Below are 17,442 nucleotides of genomic sequence, written 5' to 3'. Positions count from 1 at the left end.
TAGGAATACAAACACAATCATCATCATTTCTTTTTTTTAATATTATAACTTGGCAATTCCTCAACCTGTATATATAGTAAATGTTAATTATTGAGTGTGAGTGTTATGATAATAATTAATTTAATGTTAGGTTAACAATGTGATTCTCCAAGAACAAGAATTTACACCTTAGGTTTTCACTAATTAAGATACAATCCAAGGGACAAGCCAAAAAAGGATTTATTTGGTTGGGCGTTTAGACAATGAGTTATGAAATATGGATAGTCATGGCATCCGCATACTACTCCTATCCTACATAAATATTATATTATCTAAATTAAACCCATGAGTCGATTTTTTTTATACATAAAAAGAGTATACTACATAAATCTGCAATCATTTGAATATATATATATATATAACTCTATGTCGATACTATCAGCTTCATACGAGGGGACCGTGAAAAACCCACCTAGAAACTGCTTTTCTCTCACACCCTAAAGGCCCAGACTTGCCATAACATCAAAATACAGCCGACAACCCACCTTTGATATGGTCTAAAACTTGCACTGGTATCAGTCACACCAACAAGAAACCTGCAATCACCAACAGAAGGGTCCAGAAAAGTGACCATACCAAGTCCATCAAAATTACAACTTTTTTCATTCTGCATTTGCAGCTGATAGTAACTGTTGAATGCATATGACACATTTCCTTTTGCTCCAATTGCATTACATGATCCCCCGTAGTTGAGCGTGGTGCAATCTGCGACATTACAAGCAAGCTTCATGTGATTTGCCACTTCAGAGAGATCCCTATTCGGGTTGGCAATACACCATCTAGCCGGGAGATACTGAACATTCTTGGCGTTTTTTAGTTTCTTGTTTCCCAAACCAAGGTCTAGTGCGTATTTAGCCTGGCCATCAAAGGAGAAAATTCCCCAGTGCCTTTCAAAGTTCCCTGGAAGGGTGCTCTTTGCCCCTTCATCAAGTAAACTGAAAAGATAAACATCCATGGGTGGAACAGCCGGCCTTAGAGGGGTTCCTTTGTTGCTTAACACATGCTTAATGAGGCCTTGGTTGAAAACCTCAGCAGCAGTGAGATTAGCACCGACCGCACCATCTGTAGGCCAGCCCACTTCCCCAATAACTATGGGCATCTGCCCGTATCCCATTTTACTGAGGGCCGCAATTAATGTGTCATAATTTCCATCAAATGCATTGGTGTAAGTGTTTGCACCATCTATAACAGGATGTGTAGTACCCTCAAAAATGCATAGTCTTGTGGAAATTCCGAGTTCCCATAGAGGCTTAGAAATGGGTATATATTAACAACAAATGGAGAACCATTTGAGTTTAGGAAAGAAACAAGTTGAGTCATAATTTGAGTCAGTTCCGATCGAAATGCCCCTTGAGAAGGAACATTGCCTTCGTAGGCATCAGCATTACAAGGAACTACCAACTTTATGTATCCAGCAAGATTTGCTCTGACCAGAGACTGCTGCAAATTCGCCATAGCAGGGATTACATAGGACTGAAATTGACCGTTGTAACTTGTAAGGAAAGGTTCATTTCCGACAGCAATAAACCTGTCAGTACAGCCAGAATTAATTAACTTCAGGAAATGTGACTTGCACTAGCGCATAAGATATTTACAGAAACAAACGACTTCAATTTCTTACCATGCTTTCATAAAAATTAGGTTAATTTCATAGCAATAGATGCATCAAAATCCTGCCTGTTTCTCTTTTTTACAGTCCCTTGGTGAAAAAGATATGGTTCAGGAATTACTACGTGTTGGGTAATAGGTGTTCATTCAACTCGCCCAAAGACCAGCTCACCCAACTTTCCCATACAAATGCCTATGCAGATAATGGATTTAAACTTCTTGACCATCAGCACTACTTAAGCAGAGGAAAACCTTAATCTATGGAAACCAGTTTTCCCTAGACACGTTGTTTTGAGACTAAATCGACAACCACTTAGACAGTGAACACGGTAACAAAAAAGACATTGTAATCCAAATATCAGAATGGCATTAATGATATAACCTGTCAAGGAGATAAATTTTTTTATACCATCAAATCAATGATGTTGCGTAGGTTAGAAGTATGAACTGTTGTTCAAGCAGCTTTCTATGGGGAATAGTAAAACCGTTGAGGTTGTACGGTAGTGTGCCGCTGCATAAGCCTATAAGAAATCCATACTGGGGATGCTGATTGGTCAAAAACAAATCCGAAAGAGGCAGCTACTAGAGAGTGCTAATATAATTAACTGCTGCTAAGATCAACAAACTAATGCCAGGAACCTTTTAAGCATATATGACCTGAATTTAAACGATCAGTTTCCATCACTATAACCAAGCACACTCTAAATGATGACATATGCTACTTACATATCAGATTATTCCCACAAAAAACCCCCCTCTCCCCCCATTTTTTTTGGTAGATCCCTTAAAGACTTTAAACATAGTAAGGCATATCACTTCTAACTTAGAGTGATCTTGTCAATGAGGTACTAAAATCATTCTACAATTTTTTGTAAGCCTAACAGTGTAGTGGTCAGAAAAGTTTGGAAAAGAAAGAAATCATAACATATATGGATTCACCTAAGAGATCCTTATTCATATATTCTTTGAATGTAGTTCATGTGAAGGTGAATCTACCAAAGCAAAAACAAAATCAAAGGCCAAATAAAGGGGGGGGGAGTGAACTTGTTTAATTACCTGATATCAGCACCACCTTTGCCAACATAAGCAGATACATTTTGGCGAACCCACAAATCAGCATCAGCAGGGGAAGAGCTGAGAGCAGCCAACATCTCATTGGGTATCCCAACCATGACCTGAATCCCACTCCCCATCAAAGCTCTTAGCACCAATGGGTCAGCTTCAAAAAGCTTCACTTTTTGAATCTTGTTGTCCTTCAACAGATCCACCACCGTGGATGGCTTCAGCTTGTGGAATGAAATTGTACCCCAGTTCACCCCTATTGCAGATTCAGCCACTGAAACCAGCCCTGAAAACATCACCGTCATCACAGCTACACTAACAAGCAATGGTGGTGACACGCTGGTTGGGACTGACATTTTTCTCTCTTGTGGTCTCCTCCTGCAATGATATTTCATTTGCTCATTTGGGGTTGGAGGCTTGGCTTGTTCTGATCCTAAACACAGGGAAACCGTGAAACTTCTCTCACTAACAACAAATGTGTGTGCACTGCAACTGCAAAGAGTAAAGTTTAAGAATCTCCCAGAAGGCCCCCCATTATTTATTACTATGCTGATTAACTATTACCTGAATTTTTTTTCTTATAATATCAGTAATATAATGACTCAAATACCCTCAACTGTTAATACATCTATACAATCACCAAATATAATCCAGTTAAAAATATATTTATAACAATATTTTTATTAACTTAGACATACACCTGCTCATGGACCAGGCTGTTCGGCCCGTTCGAACAGTAGGAGAGTTTAGATAAAAATATAAGTCTGTAAAATAAGTTTAGACAAAAAAATTGTTATTTTTTGTTATTTTAATGTTATTTTCTTGTTGTTTTCTTTTTATTTTATTACCATTTTACTATTATCTTACTACTATTTTGTTGTTATTATTTAGATATTGTATAATACTTATTTTATTGTTAATTTTGTTATTATTTTAGAGACATTTACTTATTAAGTTGCATCTATCTTAGTATTATTTAAGTATACATATTTTTTTTAAAATTTATTTTTAATTTGTCGAAAAATATTTATTTTAATAATTTTTAGTATTTTTAATATATTATATATATTTAAAATATTAAAAAAAATACTATCTAGCCGGGCTGAGCCTAAATTTTAATATTTTTATTTAGGCTAAGTTTGAATAAAATTTTAAATCTATTTTTTGAATCAGACCAGGCTTAAGAAATAGGTCTAAATTTTTAGTTGGGCCAAGCCATGAGTACATCTAGTTAGACACATAATTTGATATTTATGAAACTATTTTTTTAAAATAATTTTCAATAACTAACTAAACTTAAATTAAATTTAGAATTAAACTAAATGGAACATTTAAATAAAGGTACTTTCTTTTAATATTATCTTGTTTATCTATAATATTTAAATTAAAAAAATTAGTTTAATTTTAATTTAATTAATATTAATATTATTACTAATATAAAAACACGTAATTTCGACTCCGTCGAAAAGAAAGGCGTTGGAGGTGGGAATAATGAGGAGGGACAAATGAGATTGGGAGGCGAAAAGCATGTTAGTGCTTACCGACTTTCCGTCAAATTTTGTGACAACATCAGGACATGTGTCTATATTCCCTCAATTGATGGGAGGATTGCCACATTGTAAAACATTATTAGAATCTTTCATGTGCTAATGTTTTTTTTTATATAAATAATTTATATACTCAACTGAAACAGCATTTTTTCGTTGTTGTTTTATAGAGTATACTGTAGGAATTTCCTTTTCCTCTGTTCATAAGTTTGTTCAAGTCGGGTTTAGTATTAATATTTTTTTATGTTTGTTTAAATCTAGCATGATTTAAAATGTGAGTCTAAAATTTTATCTAAATCTGTTCACATTTATAAATAACTAATTCGAACCTGTTTAAGGCTCGTTCATATTGTTTTAAAAATTTTAAAGATATATATTTATATTATTTTAATTTAATATTTAATAATATATTAAATTATTTATTAGATTTTTATATATAGTCATCTTAACTTTTTTTTATGTTTATATTATAGTAGTATCTAATAATTTTAATTTTTATGTGTTATAAATTACATAATATGTAAAGATAACATAATATAAAATATTACTAACTTAAAAACAGATCAAGCCAAGCCCTAGCCTTGAAAGTTCAAACCCAAGCCTATCCCATATTTTAAATAAGTCTAATATTTTTGTTCAAATCCTCTCACATTTGGGGCAAACCTTCGATTTTGGAAAGATAACCCAACCCATGAATAGGTCTAACTATACCTATGTCTATTATTGTTAAAAACAAAGTATCATTTAAACTTCTTAGAATTGATGTTTTTAATATTTTTTATTAGTGTTTGAAAAGCCACTTAATCATTGAATTTGAGTGTAACTACTTGTAATTAAAAAAAAGTACCATGTTTAGCTAACCATTATAATTAATGGGTCTCGTTGAATTGGGTGTAATTGGAGCACTCAATTACATTTTCTAATTCTTAGGGAAATGTAAGAATTAAAGTAATTATGCAATTATTTACACCTAAATCTAATTTTAAAAAATTATTTTGATATAAGTTATAAAAATTATATTATAAGCATGAACATGTATGAGTGTTCGGGATGATTATGGCAAAAAATTATTATATTATAAATCCCAAAAAATATATATTATAAAAATAAATTGTTTATTTTATAAAGTTATAATAAAAAATATTTAAATCCTAAAATATTTTTAAAGTCATAGTCAAAATATTTATTATGAAAAATAACTTACATGTTATAAAAGTATTATAATATATTTATTTATAAAAAAATATAACCGAGTATGTACATAAATTATTTATATGCCAATGCTATATATTATAAAAATAATATACTTATTCATATTTTTTAAAAAAAATTAAGTGTTATAAAAGTTTTGGACAATTTATCTTTTTTTTATAAAGTTATATATTATAAATTTTATATTATTTTTTACTTAATTTAAGGGAGATAACCTATCATGAGTCTTTCTCCAAATTAAGTTTATATAAGTTTTTATAATTAAAGCCATAGCACGTTTGGACTATGAATTCAAATACCATTAGGTCGATGCTAATTATGAAAATAGAAAAAAGTTTCCTTGCAACATATAATGGGGTATGATAGCATTTGAGAGAACAATGTCAGACACAAGCATCATCGATAACTTGTGAACTATTTAATTTGAAACATTCAAAGCTTCGAAATGTAGTTGAGAAAACATTTGTTGTTCTAAAAAATATTTCTCATATTAATAACATCACCTTAATATATCATTAAAAAAATAAGGTCGGGTCATACTAGCATGCTGCATACTTCATAACTTCAATTATATGTGAAATTAAGATGATTCATACTTCGTAGAGTATATGGAAGAAGGAGATCTTAATGATCTTAATAGTACAGATTCAAATTCAGATAATGATGAACTCAGTTAATGGCTCATAGACGGTCATAAGAAGCATATGTCAAAAATTAAAGAAGGAATAAGTCAACAAATATGCACTAGAACAATTAGATCAAAGGGCATATTATGTTTATTTTTCTTACTATTTTTTATTAGTAATTGTATTATTAACTATTTTTTAAATTAAAATAATACATATGATGATTTGATTTTAATTTTTGTAACTTGTTTAGAAATTATTTTACCGTACTAATAATTTTTATAATAATTAATATTTTAAAAAATATAAATTATGTAACTGTGTAATTATAATTTGTACTATCAAACATGATATAAGAAATTACAATGTAATTACACTCTGTCAGTCAAACACGTCTAGGGAATTACAATTCTCTGTAATTACAAAAAAAGTGTAATTAATACCCTTACACTTTTATTTAATTACTCTGTTTTGTCCAAACTGACCTATAATTACAAGAATATTTTTCATAAAATTAATATAAAAGTTATATAATCATATTAATATTTAAGACATTAGAAATTTTAAGCTTTTAACATTATTATTTCAACCAAAGCTTTAACTAATTTTTATATAAATATATTATCTATAAAACTCTCGTCTCCCGATTGAGTTTTATATGATCATATTTGAATTCAAGACATTAGGATTTTTAAGTTTTTAACATTATTATTTCAACCAAAGCTTTACCTAATTTTTTATATAAATATATTATCTATATAACTCTTGATTGAGTTGGTGACACGGGTTGACTAGATACCAACTCGATTAGAAAATTACAGAAATATTATTCTATAATTAAAATAAATCATATTATTTTAAGGTACTTTAGCCTTTTCATTTTAATAAAAAAAATGATATAGTGAGATTTGAACCCACGTCATTTGAATTAGTAAAATTTTAAATTTGTCTTATTTTATCATTTTTATACATATTTTTTAATATGTACAATTTATTATCTTCACCATTTATATATATTAATAATATATTAATGATATTGTTAATTGAGTTAGTGTCACAAGTCAACTCGACACTAACTCACAAGTGATGAAAAAATGATGATAAATAATTGTAGTGAATTTAATATTGTTTATCTGATATATTTATGTGTTTAAATGTCATTTTACGCATAATTTAATTTAATTTTTTATTTTAATATCATACATATTTCATGTGTTATTATGATTAATTAGTTTCAAATCATAAGTCTCATTATTTATTGTATGTTATTCTCAAACACAGGTTTGTATTCTAAATTTGTGGTTTCCACACGCATATGTCACGAGCCGCGAATCAAAGCCGGTGGCGAATGCACACAGAACGTCTGATGGAGGTAAACTAATTAAATGTAGCTCATTTGACCTACTTGAACTGGCCCGAACCATGAAACATGTGAAGAAGTCCATCTATTTGAAGCATTGGTGACCCAATGAAACACTCTAGTAAAACTAGAGTTATTAAGGTAATTATTGTAAATCTTAAAGGATAAGATTGCATAGAGTTTAAATCCTTTAGGACTTTCATCTTATAGATAGGCAATAATATCAACTATTGATGTAATTCAATCTGTACTGTTGGATCTAAGGGAGTTCTAACTATAAATAAAAGTCTTTCTTTTATTTGTAATCACTCAGTTGCAATCCTTCAAACTAATAGAATACTTTTGAAAGCATTTACTCAAACACTTTGTGTATTATTATTCTCTTTTGGCTTTTCTATTCGATACAAGTTCTTTATTCTTTTTGGGTTTGCTTCCGCTTTGTTTTCGATGTCTTAGAGTATTTTTGAGAGAAGTCGCATCTTTCGAGAGTAATGCTAACTTAGGCTGATTTGAATTCAAGAAATCGCCTAAGATCGTCAGTTTGTCAAACTAATGTTTTAATCCCGTGACACGTATACATGTGATAAGATTTTTAATTTACATAATTTTTTTCACTCATATCATGTGTGCATGATAATATAATATTTATTTGTATGAGAAGAAAACAAAATTAATAAACTTTAAATTAAATGTATGAAAAATAAAATAAAATCAATAATCTAAGATATTAAGATTTTTAAATAATTTTTTCAGCTACTCACCCTATGGTTAGTAGGAAATATATTTATCTTTTATTATGTTCTAAAATTTTTGTAATTTTTATAATTTTATTTTTTTATTTTTTTAAATTCCTTTAATTTTTAAAATATTTTTTTTAATTTTTATTTTTATTTTGATTCACAAAGAGTTTAATTTTTAAACATTATTATTAAAAGATTTCTTATGTTCATAGGCGAATTTAGGGGGCTAGTAGGGGCCTGCCCCCTAAAATGGAAAATTATTGTTTTGACCTTTTAAAAAAAATTAAATTTTAAATTAATAAAGGTTAAGTTACACTTTGGCCCCTCCTAAAATTATAAAAATTTAATTTAATCTTTTAAAAATTATAAAGATATAAACTATTAAAAATTAAAATTTTATGTCGATCCCCTAAAAATTTTTCTGGTTCCGCCCCTACTTATGTTTGTAACAAATTATGAAAATGTTTTAAACAATAATTTTATTTTTGTTATTTAATTTTAAAGAATATATGTAATTTAAACAAACAGGACCCACACCATTAATCTAGCCAAAATGCTAATGTGTAACTTATGAACCATACCACTTGTCGTCATCGCGAACTAAAAATTTCCTAAAATGACTTTATATATAAATTATTTACAATATAATATATTTTGAATATTTTGAATATAAATAAAATTAAAAACTATTTTTATTTTAAATTGAGATCCAACTTACATGTGGGCTAGTGTCTGGTCAAGTGTGTTCACCACCTTAAGTGTAGTCAGGGTTTGAGTCGCACTAGTCGCGTTTGTTGTTCGGGCTTTACCCTATTGTTATAATATACCAAAAAAATATTTTTTAGTTTGAGGAAATAGGTATAAATATTCAATCAAGTGATTGAGATTTTTGAATCGATCTCTAATTTATTCTTGAGTGAATGAATGTACAGGATAAATCTCTTATTTTCTTTTAAAATGAAATAACAATAATTGATAAAATATTTTTTTAGTTTGTTTAAAAATAAAATTTTAAAAAATAAAATATAATTTAAAAAATAATTTGATTCATCAATTAACTTGGGATTGGGTACTAATTAGGCTAATATACTGAAAAAAATTATTATTAATTGGTACAATAACATGTGTCACTTGAGTTGTATTTAAAAAGCTAATAAATAAAGTTATTATAGAAAAAGAGTGTGACGACCCTTAAAAATGCTCCCCCTTTTATGACGATGGTGATTTAGGAAAAGTGCCGGCCTCTACATCCGTCGTAGGGAGGGCCAGTGGCGAATCTAGAGCAGGGTTGGCATGGGCCCCGACCCCTTCTAAAATGTAAAATTGTTATTTAAGTCTTTAAATTTTTAAAAAATTTTAAATAGTAAAGGTAAAATTTAACTTCCCCAAAATTATAAAATTCGATTTAATCATTTAAAAATTATAAAGATATAAACTATAAAAAAATTAAAATTTCATTCTGCCCCTAAAAAGTTGTTTTGGGTTCGCCTATGGGGAATGCCACAAAAAAATGTTAGGACAAGAGAGAATGAACCACTAGGTGATAATGGATGGTCGTGGAGGAACCAATGGCATTGACGAAGAAAATTTCTTTTGCAATATACACTTATGACTGCCATGAATATGAATGTAGAGTCAAATATCCCTATTGAGGATGAAGATATTGAATTACTAGAAGAAGATGTAGTTAAAAGAGAGATTGATGGTGCACCTACCATTAAATTCTCGAAGAGAGTTCCTTCACTTATGGAGCAAAATATGGTGAAAATGACATAAATTAAACTGTTGGGAGAAAGATTGGTTACGGTGCTCTTGTTAATATAAGATTTAGGCTATTTGGAAGCCATCACAAACGATTCAACTTTTGGGTTTAGAAAATGATTTATTACTTTTTGAAGTTTAATATGCTATCGAGGATTATACAAAGGCGTTGTCAAATGGCTCATGGTGGCGTTTGGACAATACCTAACAATTCAGGCGTAGTCAACGTCATTCATGACTGCACAACCGTATCTTCTTAGTGTTATTGCAAGGGTTTGACTCCCAAGCCTTTTTTTGCGTGAAATTGTAAGTATGATTGGAAGATTAATTAGGAATGTAATCTCCCTAATCCGGCCTATATGTTAGATTTGAATTCGAAAGATTATAATAGCCACTCAAAATGGTCTAACAGAATAAGATTACAATAGCCACTCAAAATGGCCTGACAGAATTATCGGAGTTTTAGAAAAATAGTTAATTTCAAACATTTTTTTTATTTTAGAAGGAAGTTTTGGTCTCTTTTCAAAAAAACTCGGGAGTTTTAAGAAAAATAATAAAGTTTAAAACCTTCATTATAACGATGTTTACTATTGAAAACTTAGTTGAAAATCCGAATTACTTTCTTAACAAAATGCATTCACAATTTAGCAGCGGAAAAGTGATATTAAATTAATTTTAATAAAAATCATGTTTCATCCATAATTAGATAGAATTCATAATCTAATAGCCTAAATTATTTAAATGTCATGCATGCCTAAGTAAAAACCATAAGCTAAGTCACATGCCACAATTATATTAATATAGTTTCAAATAACCGAAATTATAAAATAATCAATCTAAAATACTTTTATATAGAAACCAATATTTCAAGTCGAGCCCTCCAAATGTCGAGTTCGGGTCTTAACCTTGTGGGTTATCTAAAAAGAAGGAAAATAAGGGGGTGAGCTATGAAAACTCAGTGTGAGTTCCATCACAAGACAACCAAAGCAACCGATTAGCATATTAATTCAAATTACATAGCTTAAATCACATTTAGCAAATTCAGTATATCAAAATAACAAAACAATTTTCACAATGTATAAGCAAAAACACATATACCATATCATATCAGAAATTTTTAAATTTTAAGCACACGCTTTACGGATGCAAACAGATTCGGTTTAACAGATAAGATCCTACCCCACTACTACACACCATACAAGTTCCCCAAAACTTGTCCATTCCACACACCGGGTTGTGGATGAACCACCAAATGTTGCAAGTTAATATGTTGTCAGATAGTTGTGAAAACACAATATAATTGCAGATAAAAGCTGCTAGATAATGGGTGGACAAATCACCCATGTTGTAGGTTAATACGCTGCTAGATGATTGTGAATACACAACATTTTTGTAGATAAAAGCTGCCATATAATATGTGGATTAACCTCCAGATTTGCAGATTTATAGTTTGCCAGAACTTCCCTTTACAATTTGCCCCAACCCATGCAACAAAATAAGGCATGCTTAAAATAGATCATAATGAAATAAATATTACGACAAAAAAATCGAATAATACAGCAATATATATGCTTTCAATCAATTAATTCAATGGAAAAATCATATATTCTTCAAAGGTTCCATTTAGCAGTGACTAAGGCATGTTATACGAAAAATCGTAAATATAAAATAAATATGATTACTCAGAATTCATGCAATTGGATATATATTTAATATTAATACAGTCATTTAAATCAATGATTAAAGCATTATTCATACTATCAGGTACTTAATTACATAAATTAAATACTAAAAACAGTTCGGAAACCATTCAAGGACTAATATGCACAAAACATAAAATTCTAGGTAAAATTGTAAAATTTAAGAAATAGGGGCATATGGCCGTGTGAAAAAATTCAAAAATTAAGCTACAAGAGAGACATGACCGTGTGGAAGGGTCCAAGCCGTGTGAGAAGCGAAAATCCTAGTGTTTCAGTGGATCCACACGCTCGTGTAGTAGGCCATGTGGTCTAGGCTAAGTTCGATTTTGTAGTCTGAAGTCCATCATCCATATGATTGCTTTGAGGAATTTTGATCCAAATCAATTATCAATATTCATACTCCATAGTAACATGATCTTCCATAACAGGCTAGATGTTCACCAAAAAATCAACATAGCTCACATATAAAGTTCAATAAATTGTCAACACCTAAATATAAAAAACAGCCACCACTCAAATTTGGTGGGCAGAAAGTGGGCACTTCCTTTAACACTAAATTACTAGTTTCATATTTTTTAATAACTTTACACTGACAAATGCAAAATAATCACTTTTTGGATGAAAAATGATTTTTCATCAAATGCAAAATATTTAAGTAAGAGAATTTTTTTTAAACTTTTTACATGTTAAACTATGTACAGTAATTACATATTTGGACGATAGACAAAGATTTTCATTTTTGAATTTCAATTTATTTAAAGGGTTAAATAGTAATTTTACTCCCCAAAAACCACTTTATGTACATTTTAGATATTAATTTTTTTTAGGGAAACATTTTTCCTTAAATAAATAGAGCTTAACTTTCACCCTTATTTTTTGAGGTTTTTTTAGTAGTGTATTTGATGAAGTTTTATTTTAAAATTTTGAAAGGATTAAATTGAAATTTATTTTTCATTTTTAAGGGGAAAATGAAAGTGTGTTTTTACTATTAAACAAATCATTTCAAAAGATACTAAAATAATAATTTGTGATTTTAGAGGAGGGTCAAGGCGTTGCCTACGCCGGTCGTTGCTCTATAGGGCATTGTATGGCCACTATGTGGAAGACCTAAATCGACATTTAACTCTAAGGATACCCCAACCGTGGCTTATGCCACTTAAGCCTAACTAACTGTTATGACCCCCAAATTTCATTTTGGGCATGTTGAAACCATTTTTAAATCGAGTTTTGAAAAATGGGAATCGACTTTAAAAACGAAAACAGGAGTCGCCACCAATCTTTTTAGGTGCGATTGGATCACCTTTAAAATATTTTGTTTTAAAATCATTAGTTTTGGTCTACAAAATCAGAAAACGGGTTCGGGAGCCGGTTACGTACGAGGAAGGGTTAGCACCCTCGTAACGCCCAAAAATTGGTACTTAATTGATTATCAAGTTTCTTTAATGTCGGAAATTCAAAAATTTTAAGATGCAATCCTTTTTAGAATATTTTGATTTTGAAAATTGAGATTCACTTGTATCAACATATTGACACTAAGTTAGCCCCCCTTTTTTGAAATCCTTATCTCGAAACGACAAAACACCACATCCAATAAGTTAGGACACAACGCTTTGAAATTCCGAGACAGTTGCTCGTATTTTGAAAACCTTAAAAGATTTAGAAGGGTACTTGACTATTCGAACTCAACGAGAAAAGTTGCGACCCAATAAGTTAGGGCACTACTTTTTCTAAGTTTCTAAACACCAAGCATTGCCTTTTTATTTTTGAAAACTTTGAAGTCTCGTTTTTAAAACTGATACATGAAGGAGCACATTGACATAATAAAACATAACATACAAGATAGCATATTATAGTAATAGGTAAATAGAAGCATAATAACAATAACATAAATGTCATACATTAATTGATATATATATAAGAAATATAAAATATGGCAAATTTTAAATAAATAAAATATACATAAAAAAAACAACATATATTAAAGAAGAATAGATAAAACATATAAACATGTAATTCAACATATATTTAAACATATTAATAAACGAGAAAATGATGCATGATGTATAATTGTATAAAAACAAAACAAGACGAACAAATACAATAATATATAAAAATAATAATAATAATATAGTAACATATGTTATCAAGCAATCAATACTTTATAAAATCATGAAATAGCATTTAATACATGGACAATTTATAATATAAAAAAATATAAAAAGGTTTAATAAAATAAAGTGAGTAATTTGGATATATGTGTATATAATTAAAATACAATTTAGAAATGGGTGATAATAATATATTATAGATAAACTTTAATTTTAGGATAAAATATAAAAAAATATGATATTATATCAAATAATATAAACATTTAATAATACATAAAGATATAATATTTAATAGTGGATTTTAAAATAGATAATATATAATAGTATATAAAATAATAATAAATGAAATAATTTATAATATATAATATAAAAATGTAAGTTTTTAAAATAATGTATAATATAAATAAATAAATATATAATATATATAAGTTAAAATATAATGCATAATAATAATTTACAAATTTTGAAAATATAAATAATATAATGAATAATATCTATATAATAAATTAAAAATAAGTTTAAAAGTATATAAAAAGGGTGAAATTAAAACGAATTAAAATTTATAGGTTTTTTTTAAAAGAATAGAATTCGAGGGCCATTTGGAAAGCACGTTTGAATTAATGGACTTACTGGGCAATTTTCCCTAATCCCCAAAACGGCACCGTTTCCCTAGCTAAGCCTTAAAAGGCCATTTAGGACTAAATTGAAACAAGTACAAACTATTAGGGCCAAATCATAAATAAAAAAATGTGATTATAAACACAAAAAATGGTGAAAGGACCGATTGGGTAATTAATCCAATTCTCAAAAACACGCGGATCCTCCCTGGGTAATCGGGTCAACGCGCGGATCCTAGCCTTAATACGACGTCGTTTTAAGCTTATTGGATTAAGCTAAAACGACGTCGTTCTGTTGTGGCTATATAAGCCAAACTATTAGTTTTAAATAATTTTGAATCTGTTTTGAGAAAAAAAGAAAAAAAAAGTCTCTGAAAGAGAGTTGGGGAGGGGTATCCGGAGGGTCACCGGACCTCCATCTAGGGGTCTGTACGCACTCACGTGCCCTCGTCTTATCCACCGCATGCGGTGGTCAGAGGTTTAAAAACCTCGCCTTTCAGCGCCGATTAAAGGTATTGCTTTCTCTTTTCATTATTTGCAGTATATATATGTACATATATTTAAAAAATTTCACCTTTGTATATTCAATCGATTGAGATGCTTGCTCTATATATGTGTGCGTGAACAAATTCTTTTGCTAAATCTCTAAATTTTTATTGATTCTCTCTGTGTGTATTCTTTTTTCGAACGTAACTCTTTACATCATTTTATTTGGGCTTTTATAGCCACTGATTTGTTACATAAACTGGGAAAGAAATCTCTGATTTCTTTCCATTTCTTGTCCACTGTATCCACCGTATCTTTGATTGTGATCTACTGAAATCTTTTTATGTTAGTTTCCTTTTTCGTTTTTCTGTATCTACTGTGTTTCCTTTTCTTTTGCAGGTACTTGCGAGAAATCTGGTGGTGACGAGGGCTGGTGTAGATTCGCGCGCTGATTTCGGAGGCAGAGTCACAGCGCTGATGGGGGGTCACTGGAACGACGTGAGAGATGAGCAGACGCGTCCGTTGAGATGGCTTCTGGAATCTTCTATTTGCGGCGCGAGGAGAAAGAGCTAGGGTTAAAAACCCTAGCTGGTAATTAAAATTTGGGCCTTTGCTATTTGGGTCTGGTTTAGGTTTGGGCTATGGGTAGGGTGTAACCGGTCTGTTTGGGTGTGTGTATAACGGGTCTGGGCTATTTTGGGTTTGCTGTAACGGGTCTGAGCTATTTTGGGTTTGTTGTAACGGGTCTGAGCTATTTTGGGTTTGCTGTAACGGGTCTAAGGTATTTGGGCTTGTGTTTGGGCTCTTGTAAGGACTTTATATGGACTGTTAAATAAATAAACATTTATTCATTTATTTATTTCATTTGGTTTTATTTAAGCCCGGTCAAATTTGGGCTATTACAACTGCCCCTCTTTGCTCATTGTTGTGTAACGGGAATTGAGCAAAGATTTAGAAAGAACAAATTTGACCGGTCTTATCAAATCATGATCTTCAATCTGCTTCTTGTAAACTTATGACCGTCATGTTGATATCTTCGATCCGCTCTCCGCCGAACACAGAGACGCCAAATCTGCTTCGTTGATTTGTTCTTTGTAAGTATAAGAGTATCAAATCATCTTGGATCTTGCTTCAGTGAAATTATCTGAAGGTGAGGTCTGCTATGTATTTGCTCCCCGTTGAAGTGAAGATGCTAGACTTCGATTTGCTCTCTGATAATACAGAGATGCCAAATCATCCTAGATTTGCTTCATCGTAAACACGTGAAAGCCAAATCAGCTATGTCTTCGATTCGCTCCTTGTAAGCACAAAGATGCTAAATCATCTTGAATCTGCTTCAGTATAAACATCTGAAGGTGAGATCTGCTATGTATCTGCTCCCCGTTGAAGTGGAGATGCCAGACTTCGATTTGCTCTCTGACAATACAGAGATGCCAAATCATCTTGGATCTGCTTCAGTATAAACATCTGAAGGTGAGATCTGCTATGTATCTGCTCACCGTTGAAGTGGAGATGCCAGACTTCGATTTGCTCTCTGCCAATACAGAGATGCCAAATCATCTTAGATTTGTTTCATCGTAAACACGTGAAAGCCAAATAAACTATGTCTCCGATTTGTTCTTTGTAAACACAAGGATGCCAGATCATCTTGGATCTTGCTTTAGTCTAATCGTCTGAAGGTCAGATTGCTATGTGTCTGCTCTCCATTGAAATGGAGATGCCAGACTTCGATTTGCTCTCTGACAATACAGAGATGCCAAATCATCTTAGATTTGTTTTAGTGTAAACACGTGAAAGCCAAATCAGCTATGTCTTCGATTTGTTCCTCGTAAGCACAAGGATACCAAACCATCCTGGATCTGCTTCAGCATAAACATCTGAAGATGAGATCTGCTATGCTGCGGCCTATTACCCTACTGTTTAGGGGATTAAAGTGCGCCATCTTTGATAACCTTTTGAATGATTATGCCTGATAATTAGGATGTTATGCTCGAAATGAGTCGAATGTTCCTAATTAAACATGTTATGCTGCAAAATGTTGTGCACATGACCCCTATCCTAGACGTCATCATTCATTCCTTCTTTTGTAAAGTATCATTCTTACTCAGCTTGTAGGTCTGCTCCCTTCCTCCAATGCTACTATCCACTGATGATGTCTGTAAAACAATTTTTCCTTAAAATTGAATCATTGGTTGTCCATTTTCCTTTTAGACTGGAGGAAATTCCTCGAGTTCCTTCATCCTTTACTTACGTGAATTTCTCGAACAATTGTCCTGTTTTAATTTCTTGTATTATCTAGAAATTCCAGAGTAATGCACAAAACCTCGTTTGTGAACATATTTAGTTCATCTATCATTATTTCAATGCAACATACTTAAAGAATAATGGAAGATGAATAAACTTTATTGGATGAATTATCGAAAAGATACAAAGGAAATTAATTTGAAAACCTATCTTAGAAGAAATAGAATCTAAAGATATCGTCGCTTGAGTGTCTATACATCAGCTCCATGAAGTCTCTCTTGAGTTCAACATGTGTTTAAAAGATTCAAAGTACTTTGTTGATGCCCCAGTAT

The 17,442-nt window shown here is 30.7% G+C and overlaps 1 protein-coding gene across 1 annotated transcript; it reads right to left on the bottom strand.

The window, feature by feature from the left end:
- Nucleotides 1-201: 201 nt before the first annotated feature.
- On the bottom strand, nt 202-3,262 carry LOC107959647 (glucan endo-1,3-beta-glucosidase 5). Its single transcript, XM_016895740.2, is given in 3 exon segments — nt 202-1,251; nt 1,254-1,567; nt 2,704-3,262. Coding segments are annotated over 3 exon segments (1,497 nt in total). The 5' UTR covers nt 3,105-3,262; the 3' UTR covers nt 202-469.
- Between the last annotated feature and the right edge of the window lie 14,180 nt (nt 3,263-17,442).

The sequence above is a fragment of the Gossypium hirsutum genome, chromosome A05, assembly GCF_007990345.1.
Source record: "Gossypium hirsutum isolate 1008001.06 chromosome A05, Gossypium_hirsutum_v2.1, whole genome shotgun sequence".
Classification (NCBI taxonomy): domain Eukaryota; kingdom Viridiplantae; phylum Streptophyta; class Magnoliopsida; order Malvales; family Malvaceae; genus Gossypium; species Gossypium hirsutum.
Note: the sequence above shows the minus strand (reverse complement) of the source record. Positions and strands in the feature narration are given on the sequence as shown.